This window comes from Periplaneta americana, chromosome 11, assembly GCF_040183065.1.
Source record: "Periplaneta americana isolate PAMFEO1 chromosome 11, P.americana_PAMFEO1_priV1, whole genome shotgun sequence".
Lineage (NCBI taxonomy): Eukaryota > Metazoa > Arthropoda > Insecta > Blattodea > Blattidae > Periplaneta > Periplaneta americana.
Window position 1 is genome coordinate 171,001,913 of NC_091127.1, and position 25,891 is coordinate 171,027,803.

The following is a 25,891-nucleotide window of genomic DNA, read 5'->3' on the forward strand; positions in this document are numbered from 1 at the left end:
GTTTGGATCCTGTGTCTCAACTCTATACTCAATTATTATCTTAGCCTATGCTCGATTACACTAACCTCTAGCGCTTGAAAGTAGAACTAAACGCTGGCGCACAGAGAAACAAAACAGAGGAAAATTCGCTCAGTGTCCATTCTTTATAATCCCTATTCGCTGGTTTGCTGTTATGATTATGTCCCCATCGTGAATGATGGTATGACTTCTTGATTTTACCGTAACGTTTACATTCTTATGTTATGTTTAATTTTCATTGTGAATGAGCCTTTAGGGACGCGCGGTTAATGCGTGACGCTACAAAGCCGGAAAGTCGCGGGTTCGATTCTTGATGGTGTCATGCCTTTTCTTCATTGATCTAATCCTTCCCGCCGCACTATGATCCTGGAATTGAATCAATCGATAAAAGAAATGAGTATCAGGGGAATTTCCTTGTGGGTAAAAGCGGCGGATACGTAAGGTGGGAACCTTAACCTTCCGTCACTCTCTGGGCCAATTTGGCCTGTAATGGGGTTGACTTTACTTAACAATTCGTAACTTAATTTGATAGGAAGACGGATCAGACCTGATGATTTATGATGATGATAATGCACGTAACGGTTATTGGACATACCTTATTCATATTATTTATCTTTTCGAAATCAGTCCGGCATTTGCTTGTCATTGAAAGGTGCAGGGGAAAAACAAAACGTCACAACTATAGGTCATTATCTAAAATAATGACTTACTACTTAGTGGAATACTTCGCTATCTTCCCTTCCTTTGTTAGTGAAAACTGCCTTCAAAGTGACTTAACCAACTTAAATAAATAGGTGGTGATAGGAACCCACATATCAAGGTTAAGTATGACTTCGGACTAAATGCCTTCAAGAGTGATAGATAGGTCATTAATAAATTTATCTTTCGACTTAACTAGACAAAAGTGCTATCAAACTCGAATCAAGAATTTAAGTCTGAAAAATGAAGGAGGCAAGTTTTTAAAAGTACATTTAAAGCCATAAGTTATATCCAGGAGTGCAGTCGTTAATAAAATAGTACCAGAGCACTTCGCTAGAAATTTATTATTATTATTTATTTATTTATTTTATTTTACTCCTAGTAAATTTCAAATGAGTACAAGTTAATATAGCCTAATATAATATAATATAATATAATATAATATAATATAATATAATATAATATAATATAATATAATATAAACTAGCCCATTCGCACAATACCGGTACCGGTTATAGCATAGAAAAACTAACAATCAAATGAAAAATCGCAAGATTAATATGAAGGGAATGCTGTTATGTAGTTTGACGTCTAAAATGAACGCAAGAACTGTTTTACGAGGAGCATCCAGAAAGTAAGTTTCCCTATTTAAAAAAAAAAAGAACACACACTTTCAGGAAAACATTTATTGGCAACAGGTACAGCAATGTTTCAGCTATTTTTCAACATAGCCACCATCAGAATTGCGACACTTGTATCGTGGGATCAACTTTTGTATCCCTCTGTCGTAGAACTCTGCCGCCTGTGAATGGAACCAGCGTGTGACAGACGTCTTCAGCTCTTCGTCGTTGCCAAAACGCTCACCGGAGGACAGGAATTTCTTGAAGTGCAAGAAAACGTGAAAATCGCTGGGAGCAAGATCAGGACTGTAGGGTGGGTAATCAAACAACTCCCAGCCAAATTCCGTCAAAACAGCTGCTGTGCGCCGAGCCGTATGTGGACGAGCATTGTCATGGAGGAGCACAACACCTGCAGTAAGCATTCCACGCCTCTTGTTTTGAATGGCACGTCGCAATTTTCGCAGTGTTTCACAGTAACGGTCAGCGTTCACTGTTTCACCTCTTGGAAGGAAGTCAATGAGCAGAATGCCCTTCCTGTCCCAGAACACCGTGCACATCACTTTCCGTACCGACAGCGTCTGTTTGAATTTCGTCCTGACCGGAGATCCACTATGCCACCAATGCATTGACTGCTGCTTGGTTTCCGGGGTGAAGTGCGAAATCCAAGTCTCATCGCCCGTGACGATCCTGTCGAGAAACTCGTCGCCGTCATCGTGATACCGTTGCAGAAATGTCAGTGCTGCTCCTAAACGTTGCATTTTGTGTTCGGGTGTCAGGTTTTTCGGCACCCACCTGGCACACACTTTCTTGAACAGTAGGTGCTTAGTGACAATCTCATGCAACAAGGATCGCGATATCTGCGGAAAATGGCTGCAAAGCTCCGTAATCGTGAAGCGACGGTTCTCCATTATGCACTGCCGCACCAGCTCAACACGATCATCATTGATGAGGGACGGTCGCCCACTGCGCTCTTCATCATGGACAGTTTGACGACCTTCGGAAAACTGCCTACACCAGCGAAGGCACCATCTGCTTACTCATGATGTTCGGCCCATAGACCTGACAGAGCTGCCGATGAATTTCAATTGGTGCAATGCTTTGTGCATTAAAGAACTTCATCACCAGGGAACGGATTTATATGGACTAAAAATATATGAAATATGTAAATATATATGTAGTTATTTTTACCAAAATATGGAATTAAATATGGATTTTTACCAAAATATGGAATTAAATATGGACTTAAAATTATAAAAAAATGACTATGTACGTTAAATATTGGTACATTTTAATCAAACTAAACAAAAAATATAATGGACGTACCTTATCTTCCAATGTAGTTTCAACAAAACACAATTTTTATTGTCTGTTACCATAACAATAGGTTACAAACATTTCTTTCAAGTGCTGAAAAGTGAATCTTCTTCTATTGTCTCTGAGGATAGATTTATACTGACTAAAAGAGCGTTCGACGTCACAAGAAGTAACTGGTACATAATTCAATTTCACAATGTCTGCTGGGGATAAGTCCAAGTTAATCTTCACTGTTGATTCACCACTCATCACAGCAACAACCTTTTGTAGTTCTTCATATCCAGGGTTTTTTGAAAGTACAGTGTCCACCTTAGCTCTTACTGCATCTGCAACTTTACCTCTACCACGATTCAGTTGTTCCACAGTACTATTTATAATTTCAAAACTTTCAGATAGTGAAAGGTGCCTATTTTGGAGACTTTTGAGCGTTTTTATGATGCATGAAAATGTATGCTGAATGTGAGCTAAGTCATTCTTCACACTTATGTCACAGGTAACTGTTTTCGCAGTATCAATTGAGACTGCATCTTCAGAGTCCAATGCAAGGAGAACATTGTTAATAGAGTCTATATGTTCGGCATAATATTCAACTGCTTCTAGCCATGTACCCCATCTAGTTAAAATTGGCTTTGGTGGCAATGGAATTTCAGGGTACATTTCTTTCAACACGTTAACTCTACTGGGAGCTTTGAGAAATACTTTTTTCACTGATGAAATCAACAAATCTAGTTTAGGGAAATTGTCTCTGACCACTTCTGCCACACGATGAAATGCATGCGCCACACAAGTAAAATGAGTCAATTTAGGATATACAACAGATAATGCTTGTCCAGCTTTGACCATATAAGGGGCAGCATCGCTAATAAAGAATAACACATTATCGTACATAATACCCTTTGGCCACAGGATACCCATAGCTTCGTTGAACAGTTTAACTATAGTTTTGTTATTGCACTTTTCTAGAACATCACAATGTAAAAGAATTCGTTCAGAATATTGTTCACTTAACAAACCGATAACTACATTACCAACAAGTCTACCTTCTTTGTCGGGAGTCTCATCAATGGAAACCCAAATTGAACTATCTTTAATTTCATCTCTTATCTTCTGTATTGTCTCATCGTAGATGGATGGAGCATACGTATTCCTAAGTGTTGACTCATCCGGGATTGTATGTTGAGTATATTTTTCAAGGAATTCCCTGAAGACCTTATTCTTTAGTTTGTAGAGAGGAATATCAGCAGAGATGAGAGAACGGCACAGGTCGATGTTAAACTCAGATCTTACATTCGATGTTGTTGGTTGTGTTAAAAACAATTGTCTCTGCTTGGAATTTAGTTGTTTGTTGGCCTGATGTTTACTAGTTGTAATGTGTTGTTGCACCAGGAACTTTTGTGTAGATGATACTGCACACTGACACAAATTACAAAATAATATTTTATTGTCAGTTGATAAACCATCTTCTTTAAATTCTGAAATGTAACTTGTTAGTTTTGATTTTAAATTGACTGAATGACGTACTTTTGGCATATTTACCGTCTTTATAGTATGATTTACAAAACTGAACCTATGTGTACTCTGACTGGCATTTAACTGTTGAGCTGCACAACTGAAGTCTGTTAAAAATTTTAAATTAAATTAATACAGTTTTGTAACTTACTTTCCCATTGTTGATAGGACTGCTAATTTTCAAATAACTCTGATGTTAAAGGGATTACTGAACATGTGTTTAAATCTCTATTGTTGAAATGTATTTTTAAAAGTTAATGGAATTTTGTTTTGTTTTATTGTTAAACCTAATATAATATGGACTGTTTTATATGAAATATGGAAAATATATGGAAATTAACGAAAATATGTACTAAACTCTAAAATATGGAAAAATATGGAAAATAAAAGTAGGATTTTTCAACCCTACACATTGTGAAACATAAAGATAATGCAAAATATAAATTATATTAGCTTTATAAGTAAATATGTATTTACATATAAATCCTTTCCCTGTTCATCACCGACCGAACCTCGCAGGCGGCGGGAGAAGGAATAAGAGCTTCCATTTCGGACCACTGCTGCCACGCTACTGGAAACAGGCGGGACCTGTCCGGCTGGCATATGATTGATACGTCATAGATCTGTTACGCATGTGCAATTGACACGGCTAATTACGTTTACTTTCAAGGGGAAAAAATCGGGATACTTACTTTCTGGACGCGCCTCGTAATATTACGTCATCCAGATATTTCGACAGGAACGAGTCTTTTTACCATTTCATACAACTCGCAAGCTTGTCTACGCGCAGTTACTAATCTGCTTAGGATACTGGTAATATCACAAGACAGATAGGCGCTGTAAAACTAGTTCGACGAAAGCCATATTCCATCGTAAGTGCAGACATAGTTCGGAATCTTTCTCGTGGAGGTGACTATCACTAACAGTCGTTCTGTGTTACATTTTATTTGTAAGGAGACATGAATCGACAATGAATTAATGAAATTTCATTACAAAATATCTTCAGTTTGAAATTAAAATATAATCTGTCAAATTAAGTAAAGTGTGAATTTGATTTTATTACAAATCATGGGTTGCAAGAAATTATATTTGTTGCCCGTGTTTTTATTCTTATTTCTACCAGCTTCGCTCCTCATCACGTAAGTACACAACAGCCAACATTTATTTATATCGCTGGATTCGCTGGATTTTTTTTCAGATCATCCAACTTCTTGGCATGAATTTGTAAAATTGTATACAGAGTGTTCGGAAAGTCACTGTGTACTTCCACTTTGAACTGAAGATAGCTGTTGAAAGTGATGTTCACGCACATCAATACAGGCCTGGACTCGTTTTATTTTATTTTCAAACACTTAGAACAGTTCTTGTTCTTAAATCCAGCCTATCGCGGTTATTTCGGCTTGCAGTTCGTCAGGTGTGCGTGTCCGATGTCGATACACTGGACATTTTCCTGGTAGTGTCAGGTCTGGGGAGTGTCAAGGCCATAGATTTTTAGAGGTTATGAATTGTCCAAAAAATCTCAGTCAAAAGCTGTAGATATCATTGTGTGCAGAGGTGATGTCTTGTTGGAATTATACGTTACTTCATTTCGTTTTATTCAAGTTGGCAAGTGAAGAAGTTTTGTATGATATTCTTATTGAATTTGGTATTCCCAAGAAACTAGTTCGATTAATTAAAATGTGTCTCAGTGAAACGTACAGCAGAGTTCGTATAGGTCAGTTTCTGTCAGATGCGTTTCCAATTCACTGTGGGCTAAAGCAAGGAGATGCACTATCACCTTTATTTTTTAACTTTGCTCTAGAGTATGCCATTAGGAGAGTCCACGATAACATACAGGGTTTGGAATTGAACGGGTTACATCAGCTGCTTGTCTATGCGGATGACGTGAATATGTTAGGAGAAAATACACAAACGATTAGGGAAAACACGGGAATTTTACTGGAAGGAATTAAAGAGATAGGTTTGGAAGTAAATCCCGAAAAGACAGGTATATGATTATGTCTCGTGAACAGAATATTGTACGAAATGGAAATATAAAAATTGGAGATTTATCTTTTGAAGAGGTGGAGAAGTTCAAATATCTGGGAGCAACAGTAACAAATATAAATGATACTCGGGAGGAAATTAAACACAGAATAAATATGGGATATTCCTGTTATTATTCGGTTGAGAAGCTTTTATCATCCAGGCTGTTGTCAAAAAATCTGAAAGTTAGAATTTATAAAACAGTTATATTACCGGTTGTTCTGTATGGTTGTGAAACTTGGACTCTCACTTTGAGAGAGGAACATAGGTTAAGGGTGTTTGAGAATAAGGTGCTTCGGAAAATATTTGGGGCTAAAAGGGATGAAGTTACAGGAGAATGGAGAAAGTTACACAATGCAGAACTGCACGCATTGTATTCTTCACCTGACATAATTAGGAATTTTAAATCCAGATGGGCAGGGCATGTAGCACGTATGGGCGAATCCAGAAATGCATATAGAGTGTTAGTTGGGAGGCCGGAGGGAAAAAGACCTATAGGGAGGCCGAGACGTAGGTGGGAAGATAATATTAAAATGGATTTGAGGGAGGTGGGATATGATGATAGAGAATGGATTAATTTTTCTCAGGATAGGGACCAATGGCGGGCTTATTAGAGGGCGGCAATGAACCTCCGGGTTCCTTAAAAGCCAGTAAGTAAGTAAGTGAAATTGTACAGAACTAGTGTTTCAGGAAATTTGTACGAAAATTTCTACTACACTAATTCCGAAACGGAAATGGACAAGAAAAATGCATGTTGAATCTTTCGTACTCTACTTTTAACACTTGAATATAAATAACTGATTAAATGACGATCTTACTCATGTTAATTATGTAAGCCAGTGTGGCTTACAGCTGTTTCGGTGCCACTTGACACCATCCTCAGAGCCTACTAGATCTCGGCGCTATCTCAACTTCGCTGCCTGTTGTGTGGGTGCGTTGGACAGACAGGCAGATCATTCCAAACTCAATACAAAGAACACATTAAAGCAATAACCAGAGGACACAATACATCTACATATGCCGAACACATAACTAATGCTAACCACACATACAATAACATAAATACAGACATGGAAATCCTACACATACAACCCAAAAACAAAAAACTCAACATACTAGAACAATATGAAATATACAGACACACTAAAACACACCCTAATCAAATTCTCAATACCCAGATCAATTTCAGAACACACACACTATTTGACACAACTCTTCATCACACGAACGCACCCACACAACAGGCAGCGAAGTTGAAATAACGCCGAGATCTAGTAGGCTCTGAGGATAGTGTCAAGTAGCACCGAAACAGCTGTAAGCCTCACATGCTTACATAATTAACACGAGTAAGATCGCCATTTAATCAATTATTTAAGAAAAATGCGTTCTTCTTGGGAAAGAACCATCATGTCTTCTCGATAGGATGCAGCAACTTGGAGAACTACTGATGAAACATCGGGTAAAAAAGTTGAAATGGGGCTACCGGGCTAAGATGCCGTGGTCTACTGGAGTAGATACTCCCAGACGTTTCGTTGATCAGTTGCCACAGGTACCCCTAGCAGAAGACTTCGACCTAGGATACCTAACCACTGAAGATGTCTGCCGCAGAAGTAGACGAAACGTCTGGGAATATCTAAACCAATATACCACGGCATCTTAGCCCGAAAGCTCCATTTCAACTAGACACCAGCCGTGAAAGCCTACATGCTAAGATCGGGTAAAAAGTTTCTCTGGCTGGGTCAGTGTACAGTGACTTTTCGAACGCTCTGTATAATATAATATAATATAATATAATATAATATAATATAATATAATATAATATAATATAATATAATATAATATAATATAATATAATATATTTTTGCCAAATATCAGTTAACAAAATATTATTAACGTTTAATATTTTTCATAAACATCTAATTTGTTACGAAATTCAAATGTAACAGTTCTCAACATTCAGATTTAGTGATCGTTTCTTGTGAAGATCGTCGTCGAGGGTGTGTGCTTTTAAGTGATTGCGATGTACTCGTAATTGATAATGGATAAATTCTTAATAAAGAAAACTGTTCAAAATAAAATTGCAATAAAAAGTAATAATGGCCAGTTGACTTGTAGCAGTAAAATTGAAACTAATAGGCAACTCTAGCTCATGTTCATCATCGCTGCTGGGATCAACAAATGAAGAACAAAGCAGTGAAAGGAAATAGCTTTCAACTATCTTGGGTTAAGCAACTTCCATAACAGCAATTAACATTTTCTTCTATGCAGAATCTTACTCTCCCCCCCCCCCCAATATTTCACAGAATTCGGCGCCTATGGCACAAGTAATTAAATTGTAATTACTAAACCGCGGGAGTGCGGGCTCTTTACCGTCAAGTGAAGTATGACTGGAGTGTTCCGTGGCGAGTGTACTGAACTCTGAGGTAAGCAACTCACTGTGCGTGCTTCAGAAGTACAGTCTTGAGTATATGAATTGCATACATACAATAACCATGCATTTCGTACTTACCTAATTGATGCGATATCGACAGAATCTTTTTCTTTACAATAAGGAATTACAATGTACAATTATGTACATACGTAGATTGTCAAAGGAGAAACTTCAGCGTTTATCAGAATATGTTTGTACTGCGTAAAGCTTCTTTAGAGATCGCAAGAGATTAATGGAGAGTACGTGAAGAGGTTTACATTGTCTTTAAGTTTTTGTCCTGTTTTTTCACCGAACTGTTCAACACTGCATAGCCATTATTTTTTATTACACTACCTAATTTGTCATTTACCTTATTAGGATACAGTTCTTGGGGTACCTTGTTAATTGTTTCCGATAATTTCTCAATTAATTTAATACACCCGGGCATTTGTAGACCAGACGTTTCCAGTTGAGTTATAACTTGTGGTAAGTTTCCGTAATTGGTCTTTATGGATTGTAGATTTTGGTGCATATTTTGTGAAATCAGGGATTTTGCTGTTGTAATGGCAGCTGAATCTTTGCCATCTAATGTACGAATAACTAGTTTGATTTTATTATAATGTTCTGCGAAATATAAGGCAGCTTCAAGCCGGGTGCCCCATCTTGTAACTACGGATTAAGGTGGAAGGGGGAGATCTGGTGCAATTTCTAGAAATTTTAATATTCTTGAAGGCGCTCTGAGAATTTTTTTTTCACATACGCTATAAAACAGTCCATATCGCTATATAAAGCACGAATAGCTTGAGCAACTCTATGCAGTTCGTGCGCCAGACAAGTTAAATGCACCATGTTGGAATACCGCTCTTTAAGTGTTTTGCTGCCTTAATAATATATGGAGCTGCATCAGTGACGAAAAGAAGTACATTTATCATAATTATTCCTTTCCGTCTATAAAAGGCGCATAGCCTTATAAAAAACTGGACAATAGTTGCATGATTTACATTTTCCAATTTCTCTGAAGTTTGCACAAATTTTTTCCCTGCACAGTTCTCGGAAAGTAAGTCATACCGACCACCACATTTGCCACATATTTACTTACGTCTGTAGATTTATCAACTGAAACCCATATATTTTCTGATCGTTCACGCTTTCTCGAATTTTGCCAATCGCATTCTGGTACGAAATTGCTAAATATTCTTTACGTATTGTTGCTTCTCCTGGGATATGTTGATTAGTATATTTTCCAGAAATTTAATGATTTAAAGTGGGAATTGTCCAAAGTTCTGAATGGAATGTTTGTGTGTACCAAAATGTCACATAAGTCTATATTGAATTGTGACCAGCTATTTGAACTCGATTTGTTCTTGTTTGCGTTCAACATTTTCCTTGTGTCCTTTACTGTTACAGTGTCTTTCAAAATAATACTTCTTAGTTCGTAATCATCTGAAATTACACATGACACATACAACACTTTTTCCTTCTATAGTATAATAGCCTAAAAATATCGCGTTCGAATTGTTCTACTAAATTATTTAGTATTGCACTTCGTGAACGAGTTGTTTTAGGCATTGTAATATGCGTCATTTCACACACGCAACTCTTCAGTATGACAGCTAAACAAACTCTGAATATTTCGGGTTCGATGCACGGAACAGTACAGCGAAAGGCGAGAGAGACTTACGTCATACTCTATACCCGTCTGCATAGCCAACTGCAATCACCGTATAGGGCCCGCACTCCCGCGGTCTACTAATTACTTAAGATGTAATAATGAACAGAAAATACCCTTTAATTATAGTGTGGAACAGTTAATAGAATACTAAAGGATGCGACCAGAGAGGAACACAAATAATTATTTTTATCCATGACTATAACGAAAACATGCCTTTACTAAATACAGGGCTACTACAAAGGCTTTACCCGATTCCATAGACTTGTATTATGAAAACTATGAGATATAAATTATTGAAAGTTATACCAATAAAAAGAGAAACTCATCAAGTTTTCGGTCCATCAACTGCTACAAGTGCTCGATGTGACCTCCTCGACAAACATCCACTCGGTAGTCTAACTCCTGGAGCATATCACGATCAACTCTAGCCACTGCCGCACGGATCCGGTTATTAAGTTCTTCAAGATTAACTGGCAAAGGAGGTACATACACTTGATCTTTGACAAATCCCCATAGAAAAAAATCACAGGGAGTCAGATCTAGCGACCGAGAAGGCCAACGGATAACACACCGATCGTTGTTAGAAGCCCGTTGATGTGGTTGATGCCTAAGTTATATGAAGATAAACCAGGGTTTTTATTTCAACAAGATGGAGCTCCACCACATTTCCATCTGGAAGTGCGTGAGTATCTTAATGAGCATCTACCACAACGTTGGTGTGGACGGGCTTCTAACAACGATCGGTGTGTTCTCCGTTGGCCTCCTCGGTCGCCAGATCTGACTCCCTGTGATTTTTTTCTATGGGGGTTTGTCAAAGATCAAGTGTACCTCCTTTACCAGTTAATCTTGAAGAACTTAATAACCGGATCCATGCGGCAGTGGCTAGAGTTGATCGTGATATGCTTCCAGTGGGTGTGGCAGGAGTTAGACTACCGAGTGGATGTTTGTCGAGGAGGTCACATCGAGCACTTGTAGCAGTTGATGGACCAAAAACTTGATGAGTTTCTCTTTTTATTGGTATAACTTTTAATGATGTATGTCTCATACTTTTCATAATACAAGGCTATGGAATCGGGTAAAGCCTTTGTAGTAGCCCTGTACTTTTGCGTTTGTAAAGTAGCCCTTTATTCAACATTACTTTATTCGACTAGTGAGATAAAGACTTTATCGCACAGTTCATTAATATTTTCCTAGTACCCGGGCACACACGTATACTTTTCCATTCAACTATTACTCAAGAAGTTAATATATTAGTTACTAGATGTCACTACATCTACTTCTTTATTACCATTTCCTTCTCTTTTCTCTCTCTACTACGTCGTAATTTATGCATTGAATCCATATTTAATATGTATTTTTTTTATTTTATAATAATTTGTATAGTAGATATTCGAACTTTCAGGGGCGCAGACTGTAATTCTGATCATTATTTGGTAATTGGGGAATTAAGAGAAAGATTATCAGTAGCCAAGCGAGTAGAGCAACAAGTTAATATTACTAAATTCAATATTTTGAAATTAAAGGACGAGGAAACTAAGCAAAATTATCAGGTCGAAATTTCGAATAGGTTTGCCACTTTAGAAAGTTCCGACGAAGTTGAGAAAGAATTAGATCTTAATAGCGTGTGGGAAAATATCAGAATTATCAGAGATAGTATCAAAATTGCAGCTGAGCAGAGCATAGGTTATTATGAAACTAAGAAAAAGGAACCGTGGTTTGATGAAGATTGTTGCATCGTAGTAGAAAGAAGGAAACAGGCAAAATTGAAATTCTTACAGGATCCAGTTGAGGAGAAGAGAGATAATTATTTCAATGAAAGACGGGAAGCAAGTCGTACACTTAGGAATAAAAAGAGAGGTTACTTGAAGGAAAAACTGAATGAGGTAGAAACAAATAGTAAGAATAAAAACATTCGAGATTTATATAAGGGTATAAAGGAATTTAAGAACGGATATCAGCCAAGGGTAAACGTGATCAAGGATGAGAATGGTGACTTGCTTGCAGACTCTCCATCAATTCTAAACAGATGAAAAAACTATTTTGCGCAACTACTAAATATACACAGGCCAAATAGAAATGACCGGGACGAAATTGAAATACAAACTGCTGAGCCATTTACATCCGAACCCACGCTTTCAGAAGTCGAAATTGCGATAGAAAATCTGAAAAAGTACAAGTCTCCAGGTATCGATCAAATTCCAGCAGAATTAATAAAAAAGGGTGGAAGTGCATTATATAGCGAAATTTATATACTTGTACTTGCTATTTGGGAAAAGGAAATTGTACCAGAACAATGGAAGGAGTCCATAATTGTACCTATTTTTAAGAAGGGGGACAAAACTAACTGTGGTAACTTTCGAGGAATATCACTTTTGTTGACGTCGTACAAAATTTTGTCCAATATTCTTTTGAGAAGATTAACTTCGTACGTAGATGAAATTATTGGGATCAGTGCGTAATAGATCGACTATTGATAAGATTTTTTGTATTCGACAGATAATGGAGAAAAAATGGGAGTATAAGGGTACAGTACATCAGTTATTCATAGATATCAAAAAGGCATATGACTCGGTTAAGAGGGATGTATTATATGATATTCTAATTGAATTTGGTATCCCCAAGAAACTAGTTCGATTAATTAAAATGTGTCTCAGTGAAACATACAGCAGAGTCCGTATTGGTCAGTTTCTATCTGATGCTTTTCCAATTCACTGCGGGCTAAAGCAAGGAGATGCACTATCACCTTTACTTTTTAACTTCGCTTTAGAATATGCCATTAGGAAAGTTCAGGATAACAGGCAGGGTTTGGAATTGAACGGGTTACATCAGCTTCTAGTCTATGCGGATGACGTGAATATGTTAGGAGAAAATACACAAACGATTAGGGAAAACACGGAAATTTTACTTGAAGCAAGTAAAGCGATCGGTTTGGAAGTAAATCCCGAAAAGACAAAGTATATGATTATGTCTTGTGACCAGAATATTGTACAAAATGGAAATATAAAAATTGGAGATTTATCCTTCGAATAGATGGAAAAATTCAAATATCTTGGAGCAACAGTAACAAATATAAATGACACTCGGGAGGAAATTAAACGCAGAATAAATATGGGAAATGCGTGTTATTATTCGGTTGAGAAGCTTTTATCATCCAGTCTGCTGTCCAAAAATCTGAAAGTTAGAATTTATAAAACAGTTATATTACCGTTGTTCTGTATGGTTGTGAAACTTGGACTCTCACTCTGAGAGAGGAACATAGGTTAAGGGTGTTTGAGAATAAGATGCTTAGGAAAATATTTGGGGCTAAGCGGGATGAAGTTACAGGAGAATGGAGAAAGTTACACAACGCAGAGCTGCACGCATTGTACTCTTCACCTGACATAATTAGAATATTAAATCCAGACGTTTGAGATGGGCAGGGCATGTAGCACGTATGGGCGAATCCAGAAATGCATATAGAGTGTTAGTTGAGAGACCGGAGGGAAAAAGACCTTTAGGGAGGCCGAGACGTAGATGGGAGGATAATATTAAAATGGATTTGAGGGAGGTGGGATATGATGATAGAGACTGGATTAATGTTGCACAGGATAGGGACCGATGGCGGGCTTATGTGAGGGCGGCAATGAACCTTCGGGTTCCTTAAAAGCCATTTGTAAGTAAGTAAGTAAGTAATAATTTACCTTTTGGGATGCGAGGAGCCTTGAACCAGCCAAGTTGGGTCTATAGGATTTTAAAACAACACACGTTAGTCAACTGAGCTAAACAGACACGATGATTAATTACGTTTTAATATTGAACTTAAGTTTACAAAGGTAAAATGTGGAATTATTTTAATCACTTAGTCCCGTGAACACTTCTAAATAATCCCTCAAAATTCAAAAAGACGAAAATACACGTTTAAAATGAAAAAAATATATATTAAAATTAAATAATTAATTATAATTTATTATTTATCCAACGCCTTAGATACCATTCTTCACTAATCATGGCCTACTACATCATAACCTACATATCGATTCTAAAATCCATGCCATGATATGTGATTATATGAGGACTTATTTTCAACATATTTTCTTTTATAAAACATAATTTTTCGTTATGGTCATGGATAAAATTAGCTACGTATGGTACTTGTGAGCGTGATCTTTATTTCGCTCGTGTAATTTAAGCACTCGGCTGACGCCTCGTGCTTAAATCTTTCCACTCGCGCAATAAAGATGCACTTACCTCACAAGTACCATAAATATAATTATTATAATGTCATGGTTGTACCAGATTAATGTAGCTACTGTACGCAAGCAAAGCAAGAACTCTCCAGAAAAAAAAACAAAAAGTATAGGCTTCCAAAATGAAGTATTTTTTTTTTAAGTGATAGCTTGAGACACCATCCAAGGAACAGCGACGTAAGGACAGAACTTAATATATTTTCCATTAATACATAGAATAAAAGGAAATAGACAAAGCCTATAATCTATCTCATGTGGAATGAATGACAGATACACGCATTCCGAAAGAGGTATGAACTACAAGCCATCTAGTAGAAGAGACAGGGACAAATAATGGAAACGGTAGTCAGAAACTTTATGAAGTCTATTTCAATAGTGAAGTCAGATCGGACTTAAGCCTAAACCATGGGAAAAAAAAAAAAAAAAAAAAAAAAAAAAAAAAAAAAAAAAAAAAAAAAAAAAGGAAGACTCGAATATCAGGTAATCATGGTTTATCTCCGAGCACGTGGCTGTGAAAACTATGCAGGTCAAGACAGTCAACTTTCGCTCTTGTTTCTGTCTGTTCCCATATCAATACAAACCTGATCCTTGATTTCTCCGACATCCCTAAGTTTTTTTTTGCTTTTCTTTCTCGAACAAGCTAACTATACTGCGATAATAATCTCCTCAAACAGATTATTGGTAGGCTAAATAAAATTGTTTGTAAGATGCGACTTTGTTTCATTGAAATTAAAATGGAATTTGTTAAATACGAATACAGTAAAACTAGTGGCTTGTGCAGCAAATGCTGCAAACTAAGTTTATTAGACGTTCAAATAAACATTTTTCAGATTTATTTTCAATGAAGAAATGAACATTCGGAAAGTTATTTGCTTCCATAACAATGAAAGATACTCTCTCTCGAGCCAATACTGAAGAGAACCACGCATATAAATATCTACACCACACCGCCATTAAATATATGAAAAAGACCCAACCCCTCTTGATTAATAACTATAAAAATATTTGATTTTTAATAATATTATTATCTTACGTAAGTTTTATAGCTTTCAGTAACATATACTATATATACTATATAGCCGCCATTCAGTAAAATATAGAAATCAAAATCTAATTTAAGTTGTTCTCTACATCTACTTATATAACCCCAAAACGTTTCACTTTTAATACCATCAATATAGCATTAATATGTATAATTAATGAAAAACAGTCACATCATGGCATTAACTACAATAATATTTCATTTCTAATGGTAATAATGTCATCAAACCAGCTCAAGTTTTGTAGTTTTTAATATCCAATACACAGCTATACCCAGAAAATTACAAACCACAGAATCGAACCTGTAAATTATTTTTAGTAAGTTAAGTTTTTAATAACCAATTTAATTTGAGCTCTAAATATGTCAGCATTCTTGCATTCTTCGTGTAATATTGTTTACTGTAGTATGTGTTTTGTTTTATTCTAAAATGCAACACGGCCGACTTGATGCTCGCTTCTCTTCAGCTATACAAAAAAGCGAAGGGTATATCACGTCGGCCGTGAATGCTATTAGCTAGTTCTCAAAACTGACGTCAGATGGATTTTGGAAAATTATGTTTAAAAATTGACATTTCACTGAAAACTACTATTTTTCCGAAAAACTTTGAGTTCCAAGCTTCAAAATGAGGGGTCATTTATTAAAATCCGTCCAGCCGTTTTCCCGTAATTTCCATTACCAGTTCAAATTATATATATATAACTTTCTAGTATAGTTTAAAAGTTGAAACGGTTTAATTGCGTGTTACATATCGTACTGTGAACAATACTATGGCACCTAAAAGAAAAAAAGGGAATTTAACTCCTTCAGGCCTGATGTACATTATAGCATTATAGTGTACATTGTTTCGTTTTTTGGAATATCTTCGATACTTTTAAATATTTTGAAACATTCGAATGTGCCAGAAATGGAGAATATTATTTTTGAAACATTTCTATACCTGAATTAAAAATAAAATTAAAAATTTTGGGGACCCGGGGGGGGGGTCAAAATTGTCCTTAATTTTTTATTTTATGTGAAGACTTGATTTGGGATTTTTGGATCCCCAGAATGATTATGTGACCAGTCTTTTTTCAATTTTTTTAATATAAATTCAGGTCTGAAGGGGTTGAAGTAGCCAGCAGGTGCTGGTTTGTAAAATTTTCGTTCACACTCCTGACGCTCTTGTTCATAGCTTAATGACCACAATCGCGCGAAACAACTGTTATTCGTTCTTCAATAGTAAGCATACTTCTTGATTAAACTGAAATAAAAAGAAAAATATTGCAGATTTAATGGAAATGGACAGAGATTTTTGGACCACCCTGTATTTATGTGTGTAACAAAGAAATGATAGCAGCTAATTTATCTTTTTATTTAACAGGCTCGCAATAGCAATTATTTACGATCATGTCAGCCCAGTACTTCCGTACATCAGTGATACTGGTACATTTCCACCTGAGAGTTGCATATTTGGTTTATTACTTAACTTCGCCGCATATACAAGTAAGTACTTACACACTATCCATAACTAATATATAGACTTCGTGGAATTGCCACGAGATTTGCAAGGTTTACTGTGCACGCAGTATAGACTGTATGAGAAGGGGGCGTGTCTCTGATGTAAACACTGAGCAGTATACTGCGGTTACAATAAAACCTGTATCCTGCATTCAAGAAATATAGCCTAATGAATGATCATTGAAGTAGGAAATGTCTAAACATGTAAATATAGAATTATTTTATAGTGAGATATATTAACTCTTAAAATTTAATGTAAGATATTCACATCATCCTTGAATATGTGCATTGCAGTGAAGAGTTACGTACATTTTGACCGACTGCAAAGTAACCTCCTCCGATGGTCACTTAAAGTTTGTATATTGGGAACTTTTAGTTCAACATCACACGATGTAATAGGTGCATTTCTTAAGAACGGGAAGTCACTACTTTTTAGTACACCAACTTCAGACGTCTTGTGATCTGATAGTACATAATTTATAATACGAAGTTGTGAATAGGCAGAATTTTTAGCAATAATGTTTCTCAACTTACATTTCACTTTTTCTGAAATTAGTGAATTGTTATTTTGGATAACGGTTTGTGATACTTTATCCACTATATTAAGGGCTTCTGAGAGTTGTAGTTTAAGACGATTCTAACAGGATGATGCTTTTGGACACGATTTTAAAATTAGAATCAATGACATATCTTTCAGAAAGCAATGATTTTACAGCTGCAAAAGGCGGAACTGTCTGTGCTATCCAATGCATGAATTACCATTATTTTTCCGTAATGTTCTGCATAATAATTAACAGCATCCAACCACGTTCCCCAACGGGTCAAGACTGACTGCGGGGGTAAGGTTATTCCAGGAGTAATTGTTTGGAACAGCAACACTCTCATTGTAGTATGTTTGATTGAATTCTTGTCTGCACTGAACAAATGTTAAGCTTTGACTATTCCAACTATAGTAATGCAGAAACAAGTGCTTACATAGGTATACATTAGCTGTAGCTGCTCTATCTATTTGGACCGGTCACATCTCTTAACATGAACTGCTTATACTACGAGACCGGGCGGTCGCTCACCTCCTCTATACTACCGTACATCGGCAACCTGATTGCATGCTGCGTGTGACAATTCAACGAAGTCTACTAATATATAATTTTATTTAAAAAGACTAAACGGGTAATTTTACCACTGAAGTTTCTCACTGTATTCGTTTGGACGTCTAGCAGAAACATATCGGTATATTCAACGAACATGCATCGCTATCATTGCAGCTCATTATCATATCACTAGCCTCATTCCAAGGGATAAGCTGTTAACAGCTCAAAGCCAAGGGTTTAGATTCAGCAATGTAGTGAAGATTCCTTTCGTTCACGAAGGTCGTGCCTCTCATTTTTTTCGAGTAATTCTATGTAGGCCTACTTAAATTTAACACGTGAAAGATATATGATTAATACGTTTTCCAAAGTGATATAGTGTTAAAAGTTGTGTTAATCAAGATGTCAAAATTTCTGAGTTCATTTTATTGTAAACTAGCCGTACCTGTGCGCTGTGCTGCACCCGTTACAAATATATATAAAGTAACTACATAATTAAAATAGGACATCTGGTCCAGGGAACATTCGTGTTTGATAGAAGGATAAATCGTTTATTATGTTACTTAATTTAAATTGTATTAAAAAAATTAAAATGCGATCATTTTGATTCAGAGACCACTCATTTGGTCATAAAAATTATTTTAGAAAATACAGGAAACGAATGCCTATCAAGTTTTCTGTGCATAAGAAGCTATTTTAATCTTACCTGTCCTCGATTCACTCAGAAGTTACTGTAATAACATTATAGCATTATGTTCATCTACAGAAATTATACTTTCCAATGGTGAAATAATAATTAATTATACAAATCGGTTAATTTAGCTTCCGATATTACTTCATACAAACACAGAAACATTCTCTGTAGGCTATGATTCATTGTTTTCGATTGTTGTTGTCCAAGGCCCCTTATAGACGAAGTCATTTGTTTTTTATTTCATTACACCGCCTTAGATGGCATTGTTAATGTAATTTTGAAACTCATTTATCTCATTAAATATCAGCCCTATCAAAATTTTGCCAGGAATAAAACTTATCGGAAATTATTTTTAAAGAAACTTTTGTTATGTAATATTTTTCATGAGAATTAATAATAAGGGAGATATTTCGATTTATTTAATTCAAGCCCCCTTATAACTCCCCTTTTAAATAAAATATTTTGAATGCCATATAGCCTAAATTCTAAGTTACAACGAACTTAATTTATATTCCAATTTTCATATAAATCGGTTCAGCCATTATCGCGTGAAAAGGTAACAAACATCCAGACAGACAGACATACATACATACAAACAAAAATTTCAAAAAAGCGATTTTCGGTTTCAGGGCGGTTAATTATATATGTTAGGACCAATTATTTTTGGAAAATCGAAAATTACCAGAAAAATTTCGGCTACAGATTTATTATTAGTATATATTGTCATAGTTAAAACTGGCAAGGACAATAAATTATTTATTAATTACACGTGATGTCCGCCGCGGTAGCTCTGAGGTAACGTTCGCGCTGTCCGTCCAAGCAGTCCGTAGTTCGATTCCCGGAGTAAACAATGAAAGAAATTCATCATCCGTCTCTGCTGTGGCCCAGATTTGTGCCAATTTCATATCCTGAAAGGCCCGCAATGTTTAGATGTCTAGTGCTGATTTAGAAACAACACCTTCCCCTATCCTGGATACATGGCAGGGAAGGTAAAACGGATAAAAAAGCAAGAATTATACGTGAAGTCAGTATGCATTGCCAATGAAAACTCACAACGCTAAAGAGCTCGAAAACGACGAACATTTCGCATATCTGCTAATTCAATAAAATAACATGCAAACCTCAAATAGCCCGTATGGCTCAAACAGAAATGTTTCCACTCTGAAACTACGGAATTCGCCATTGTCTTATTATATAGAATCATCGCAACCAGAAACTATCGAAAATATATATTAAAAAATATATGAAGTGAGAATATAACCCCAAAGCAACACTTTCAACAAAAATGGTTTTTTGTGCGAGTTAATTTCTTATATATTACAGTATATATATATATATATATATATATATATATATATATATATATATATATATATATATATATGCTACTAGTAAAATATTATGGCATAAAAATTAATCTGGAAAAGATGTAGCCTAACGGTCTTACTAATAAAAACTCTATATACACACGTTTAACTGTCTTATACTTATACAATGAGTAGCTCGTTTATACGTCGTGTGTAAATTCCTTACTAATAATCACTACATACGTCGTGTATAACAGTACAACTATTACACAGCTACGTCATAGTTTCGTCATTACTTCGTTACGAAAAGTAATAGAATATCTGAGGTTCTCTATTGCATCTGGTAGAGCGCTCTAGTGTTGCATGTTAAGTATCGACAGTACAACTGGCTCTAATCGATTACCACACTACATTTTGGTCAGAGAGTACAAGCTACAGCAATATTATTCTAATAATTCTATGATCTTTGGTTTGTTCTTCTTTGGTTACAAGGCATCCATCATCATAAAATGACAGTCGATACGAACAGCTGTTAGACGGGCGGCCATTTTTTCTCTATATACAACGCTTAAACAAGGGGTTTCGTGTATATAACTACTGCTAAGCAATTCCCATTGTATAGTTACAGCCTGTTTATACGTCCATAGCTTATTCACGGTTTATTAGTAACGTTTTCTGTCTCAACTCTGCATAAGTCTCGTATAAAAACTATACACGGTTTATTAGTAAGACTGTAAGTATACACCGAAGAAATTATGATACTCATGTTGGTTCTGATTTCAAGATCCCAGTAAGTTTATATTATGTATTTTGCCTTGACTTGTCAAGTGCTTTATGTGGGATTTATCTATGACAAGAAGACATGACGCCTCAATATACAGTGTGTTAATTACGTATGGAGTATTGCTAATAACTCTTTATATATTCATTTTATGAAAAAATATCAAAAACAAAAGTTGTTGGAGATATCTAACTAAAACTTATGACTGTGGTCTTACAAAAGTATGTACAGGGTGTGGCAAAAAATAACACTTTTTTAAATGACATCCTATATTAAATTTTACATATTTGAAATCTCCATCCAATTTTACATACAAATAGAAGTTTGACTCGGTGTAAATGATGAATACTCTCTTGTAAATGTTATGATTCTTTCAAATGCTTTGATAATAATTAATGTTAACACTTCAGTACTTCAGCATTTGACTATCGCAGATACGGATTTTGTTGATATGTATTGCCGTCAAAATATGGAAATGCGTACTTTTCAGTGCTATAATATATATTTTAATGTAGGTAACAGTGAAATTATATTAATTTTTAGCACATGCTCTCAACAGTTGCTTTCGGACTGTTATTTAGCGGACTTTCAAGCAAAATAATTGATTCATTATGACATTTTCTTTCACTTTTAAATTAAATTACTCATCTTCAAATTGTTCATACAGGGTGTAACAACTTTAATGTTTAGAATTTCAGGAACATGTTCCCTGACACGTTCTACGTTGATTAAACCTAACATACCTATATCCGAAATTGAGAGGTTACAGAGATAACAGAGCTGGAAAAAATAGAACTTCTTGCAGCTCCAAGCATTATACCGTTTATACAAGGTCTATTTTATGGCATTACTAAGTAGAGATACATAAGAAACATTTGAAAAGCAGCAAATGAAGTAAATTTTACTTTTAAGAGAAATTAAATTAAAATTGTTTAGGTTGCTAAGGAAACGAAACAGACAACAGTTTAAAATAACAGTTGTGGGAAAAATAAACTGTATTGTGACTAGTCTTTTTATTGAGTTTTGACCATTAAAACATGCCTTTTGTGTACACACATCAGGAATACGCCGACATAGTTTATATGTATGGACTGTGTGATGGCAATGCAACAGCAGCTGTTTTGGCATATCAAGCACGGTTCACAAATCGTAGGATTCCTAGTGCACAGGTATTTTCACGTGCCTATTGGCAAATTTCACAGTCTGGTCAACTTCCAAGCGCTTGTGTGAAGAAGGAGAATGCACAACGACAAGAACAGGCACAGGTACAAGACATGATTATTGATATTGTAGACGAAAATCCACGGTTAAGTACACGGAGGATTGCTGCACAGCTCGATGTAAATCATATGAAGGTATGGAGAACACTACATAAGGAATGTTTGTATCCGTATCACGACCAAGGAGTACAGCATCTTGAGCCACAAGATTTGGCTCCTCGTTTGAATTTATGTAACTGGTTAACGATTGAACCTCAATTGGTCGCAAAGATTATGTTCACTGATGAGGCTACATTCACCAGAAATGGCATAACTAATTTTCGAAATAGTCATACATGGGCATAATGAAAACCTGAATGCAATAAGAGAAAGACATTTTCAACGTCGATTTTCTATTAACGTGTGGTGCGGTATGCTAAACGACAGACTTATAGGCTCATTCCTCTTCGATCGCAATGTAACAGGAGAAGTTTATGAATTATTTTTACGAAATGAACTACCAGGTTTGCTGGAAGATGTTCCGTTGACTGTGAGCCATCATGACATGTACTTCCAACATGATGGTCATCCTGCTCACTTCTCTCTCCTTGTGCGAAACTTTTTGAATGAACATTTTTTCAATCGCTGGATAGGTCGTGGTGGTCATCAGGCATGGCCTCCAAGGTCACCTGATTTAACGCCTTTGGATTATTACCTGTGGGGTGATATGAAAAGAATGGTGTATGCAACAGAAGTTGACACACGTGAACAGTTGCGAAAGAGAATCATTGCTGCTTCTGAATTAATAAAGAACAGCCCTCGTACCATTCAATCAGCCACAAGTGGACTTCTGCGTAGAGCCGAGAACTGTATTGCCGCTCAAGGAGGACATTTTGAGCAGAGGCAAAATTAATCACATATTCCGCAAGAAGTACAGTGTTTGGAATCTTAAGGACATTTTTTTTTCAACTTTGCACTGCTTTTTTCATATTCACAAGTAGTTGATATTAAAATGTAATATGGTAATAATAAAAATAATGACATAGACATGTCACTTTCGGAAATTGGTGTTACTTTTTTCAGTATTCAGCGATAAAATTGAACTCAAAATATTTAACTTTGGAGTACAAATACTCCAAACCTATAGAACTTTGGATATAGGTATGTTAGGTTTAATCGATGTAGAACGTGTCAGGGAGCATGTTCCAGAAATTCTAAACATTAAAGTTGGTACACCCTGTATAATTCAGACATTTTACTAAAACTATTGTATGCGCCATGTACGTAAAAAACTTTAGCGGTCTCATCCTATATTCCATACGAGGCAATCCTTTCTTGTACTTGATATTATGATATATTATCCTTCCTATTTTTATTATTTTTAATTGGCTTTATTAGAATTTGTCGGTGTTTGCAATAAGTTTGTGAACAAATTATTGAGACAATATGGCATTTCGATTTATCCTAGTTAAAAATGAAGATTTATGAATAGGGTTTCCAAATGTCTCGTATTTCGCTAATGCATCCTGTTGTCCCGAGAAAAGTCTTCGGGACAGCTTTCCGTCCCGTATTTTAGAGTTCTAAACGGAGAAAAAATGGAAAAGTTACAATGTCTATTCTACATTACAAACATCGCACTTCATCATTGCATTGTAGATGGGCTATTATGAAACAATTATTGTGAGTTATTAATTTCTCAAGGCGAGTGATGGCAACACCAAACGTTTAGATGAAGTCTGGGTGGATCTTTTTAAAAGTTCTGAAAGAGAACTCTCAAATTTGAAGAGGGTAGTAGAGTTCATTATGTGTATAGTGAAGGTCACATAAGAACAATTCCTAAACAGCAAATATTACCGTCTTGTCAGTGTTGTCAACTGTTACCAGAATCACACGATCCTATGTACTAAATGACTTATTTACTTAGCGTGCTTTATGTTGGAAGATTATTCTAAGTAATTCAATAATTTGTAACATATTTGCATAGGAAAACTATACGAGAAAGGGTTCATGTCAAGTATTTTGTCTAGCAATAGCTTGACTAAACAATTGACTCACGAGACCTAACCTAAAAATGTATTTTGTTTGACCACATGAAATTATTAGTACTAACTTCGAAAACTAATCTGACTAAAGTCTTGAATTAAAACCACAACGCAACACATAAAATAACGATTATGTATTAATATTAATACTGATATTAATTAATTATTAGTATGTTCAAATTTCTCTAGCTTCCAGTAACCGGCTTAGAAATCTAGTACAATTCTAATTTCATGGAACTCCAGTACCGACTAATATTATCGATATTTGTCTCAGCTGCCAACATACCAGTTACAAAATCACTACCATTTGTAGTATTTGTCCGTATCAAAATTCGAAACGAAGTTGGCAAAAGAAAATTCAACTTGCAAACTAGAAAATCTCCATAATCCACTAGCATATGTAGTAATGGGGGGAAAATGTTAGGTTTCACCCTTACGGTATGAAGTAAGCTGATCGGACTATATCCCTGGAACAAATGCGTGTGTCGAAAAATTATTTTCACGCATGGACTGATGAGAAAAATAAATTGTCTGTAAAAACAGTAAAATCAATAATTGTTGTAAAATCATTCTTCAGTGAAGATTGTGTTGCTTTTCATACACGATTCTTCAAAATAAACAATTGTTAAGTGAAATATTGCAAGGCCAAGGAGGATTGATTTTTAAGAATATTGTCAGCGAGTGACTTAATGCATTTTGTAGCTATTTCTGTAATAACTTAGTAAAAACAACTTGAAGGCAACTTACATAAAGAACCTTAAACTTAATGCAAATAAGCTCCCTAACAATTTTGTTTACTATTTGTTTACTTACTCTTGTGTTTGTGTAGTAAACTTTATTACACATACACTTTGAAAGATTGACATATTTAATGGGTGCGCTTACTAAACTTACTCAGTGAAAACTGATGTGTCCCGTATTTTTTTCTAATATGTCTGGAAACCCTATTTCTGAAGAAAAAAAATAAAAGTTAGTGGCAGCAGAATGTACGGCATAAGAATAAGACTCAATATTACAACAAAGCAAAATAAGAAGTTTACAAAATAGTCCTCCTACACATGATATGGTAACTAGAAAACAAGTGAAACTCCGTCTTCATGGTATTACTTGTTTAGAATGTGGAAATCTGATTTTGTGACAACATGAATAAGTAGTAGGCTGATTTTAAAATATGATTATTATTTGTAAATAGCTTTGTTTTCTCTGTTCTAGTGCTGGGCGGTATATATATGCGCTATCTACAAGTTGAATATTATGTAACAGCAAAGCCAGGAAAAGGTGTGGGGCATAACTTTAATAAAGTGGCCGCAATTATTGGAGCAGTTTCATGCTTGGGTCTCGACTTATTGGCCAATTTCCAGGCCGCAAACCTTATGCTTGTCCACATGGTGGGAGCAATGCTATGTTTCGGTGGAGGCATAGTCTACTTTGCTTTACAGGCGAGTTCATTTTACTTCGGAAATTATAATTATAGTAAATTGCGCTTATCACTTAACCTTCTTTTACGTCACTTGGTGATAAATCTTTTTTTGTGCGGAATCACTCATGCGCATATTGATAATGCCGAAGAGGAGCACCGCTATCCAACTGATAGAGCGTCGGCTTTTCAGGCTAGCAACCTGGGTTCGAATCTCGGTGGGTAAAAGTGGCATTTGTGGTGACAAAGACGATGCTTGGCAGTAGGTTTTCGCGGGTGCTGCAGTTTCTTATATCAACATTTCACCATTGCTCCATTAATCATAAAGCTA

At 35.7% G+C, this 25,891-nt stretch overlaps 1 protein-coding gene across 1 annotated transcript in view; it reads left to right on the top strand.

Annotated features, from left to right (window-relative positions):
- Positions 1 to 4,700: 4,700 nt before the first annotated feature.
- The window catches only part of LOC138709599 (DNA damage-regulated autophagy modulator protein 2-like), a 28,197-nt gene continuing 7,006 nt past the window's right edge, over positions 4,701 to 25,891 (top strand). The window contains exons 1-3 of the mRNA XM_069840488.1: positions 4,701 to 5,299; positions 16,896 to 17,017; positions 25,356 to 25,582. Coding sequence (XP_069696589.1) covers positions 5,229 to 5,299; positions 16,896 to 17,017; positions 25,356 to 25,582 — 420 coding nt within the window. The 5' untranslated portion in view covers positions 4,701 to 5,228. The remainder of the gene's footprint in view (positions 5,300 to 16,895; positions 17,018 to 25,355; positions 25,583 to 25,891) is intronic.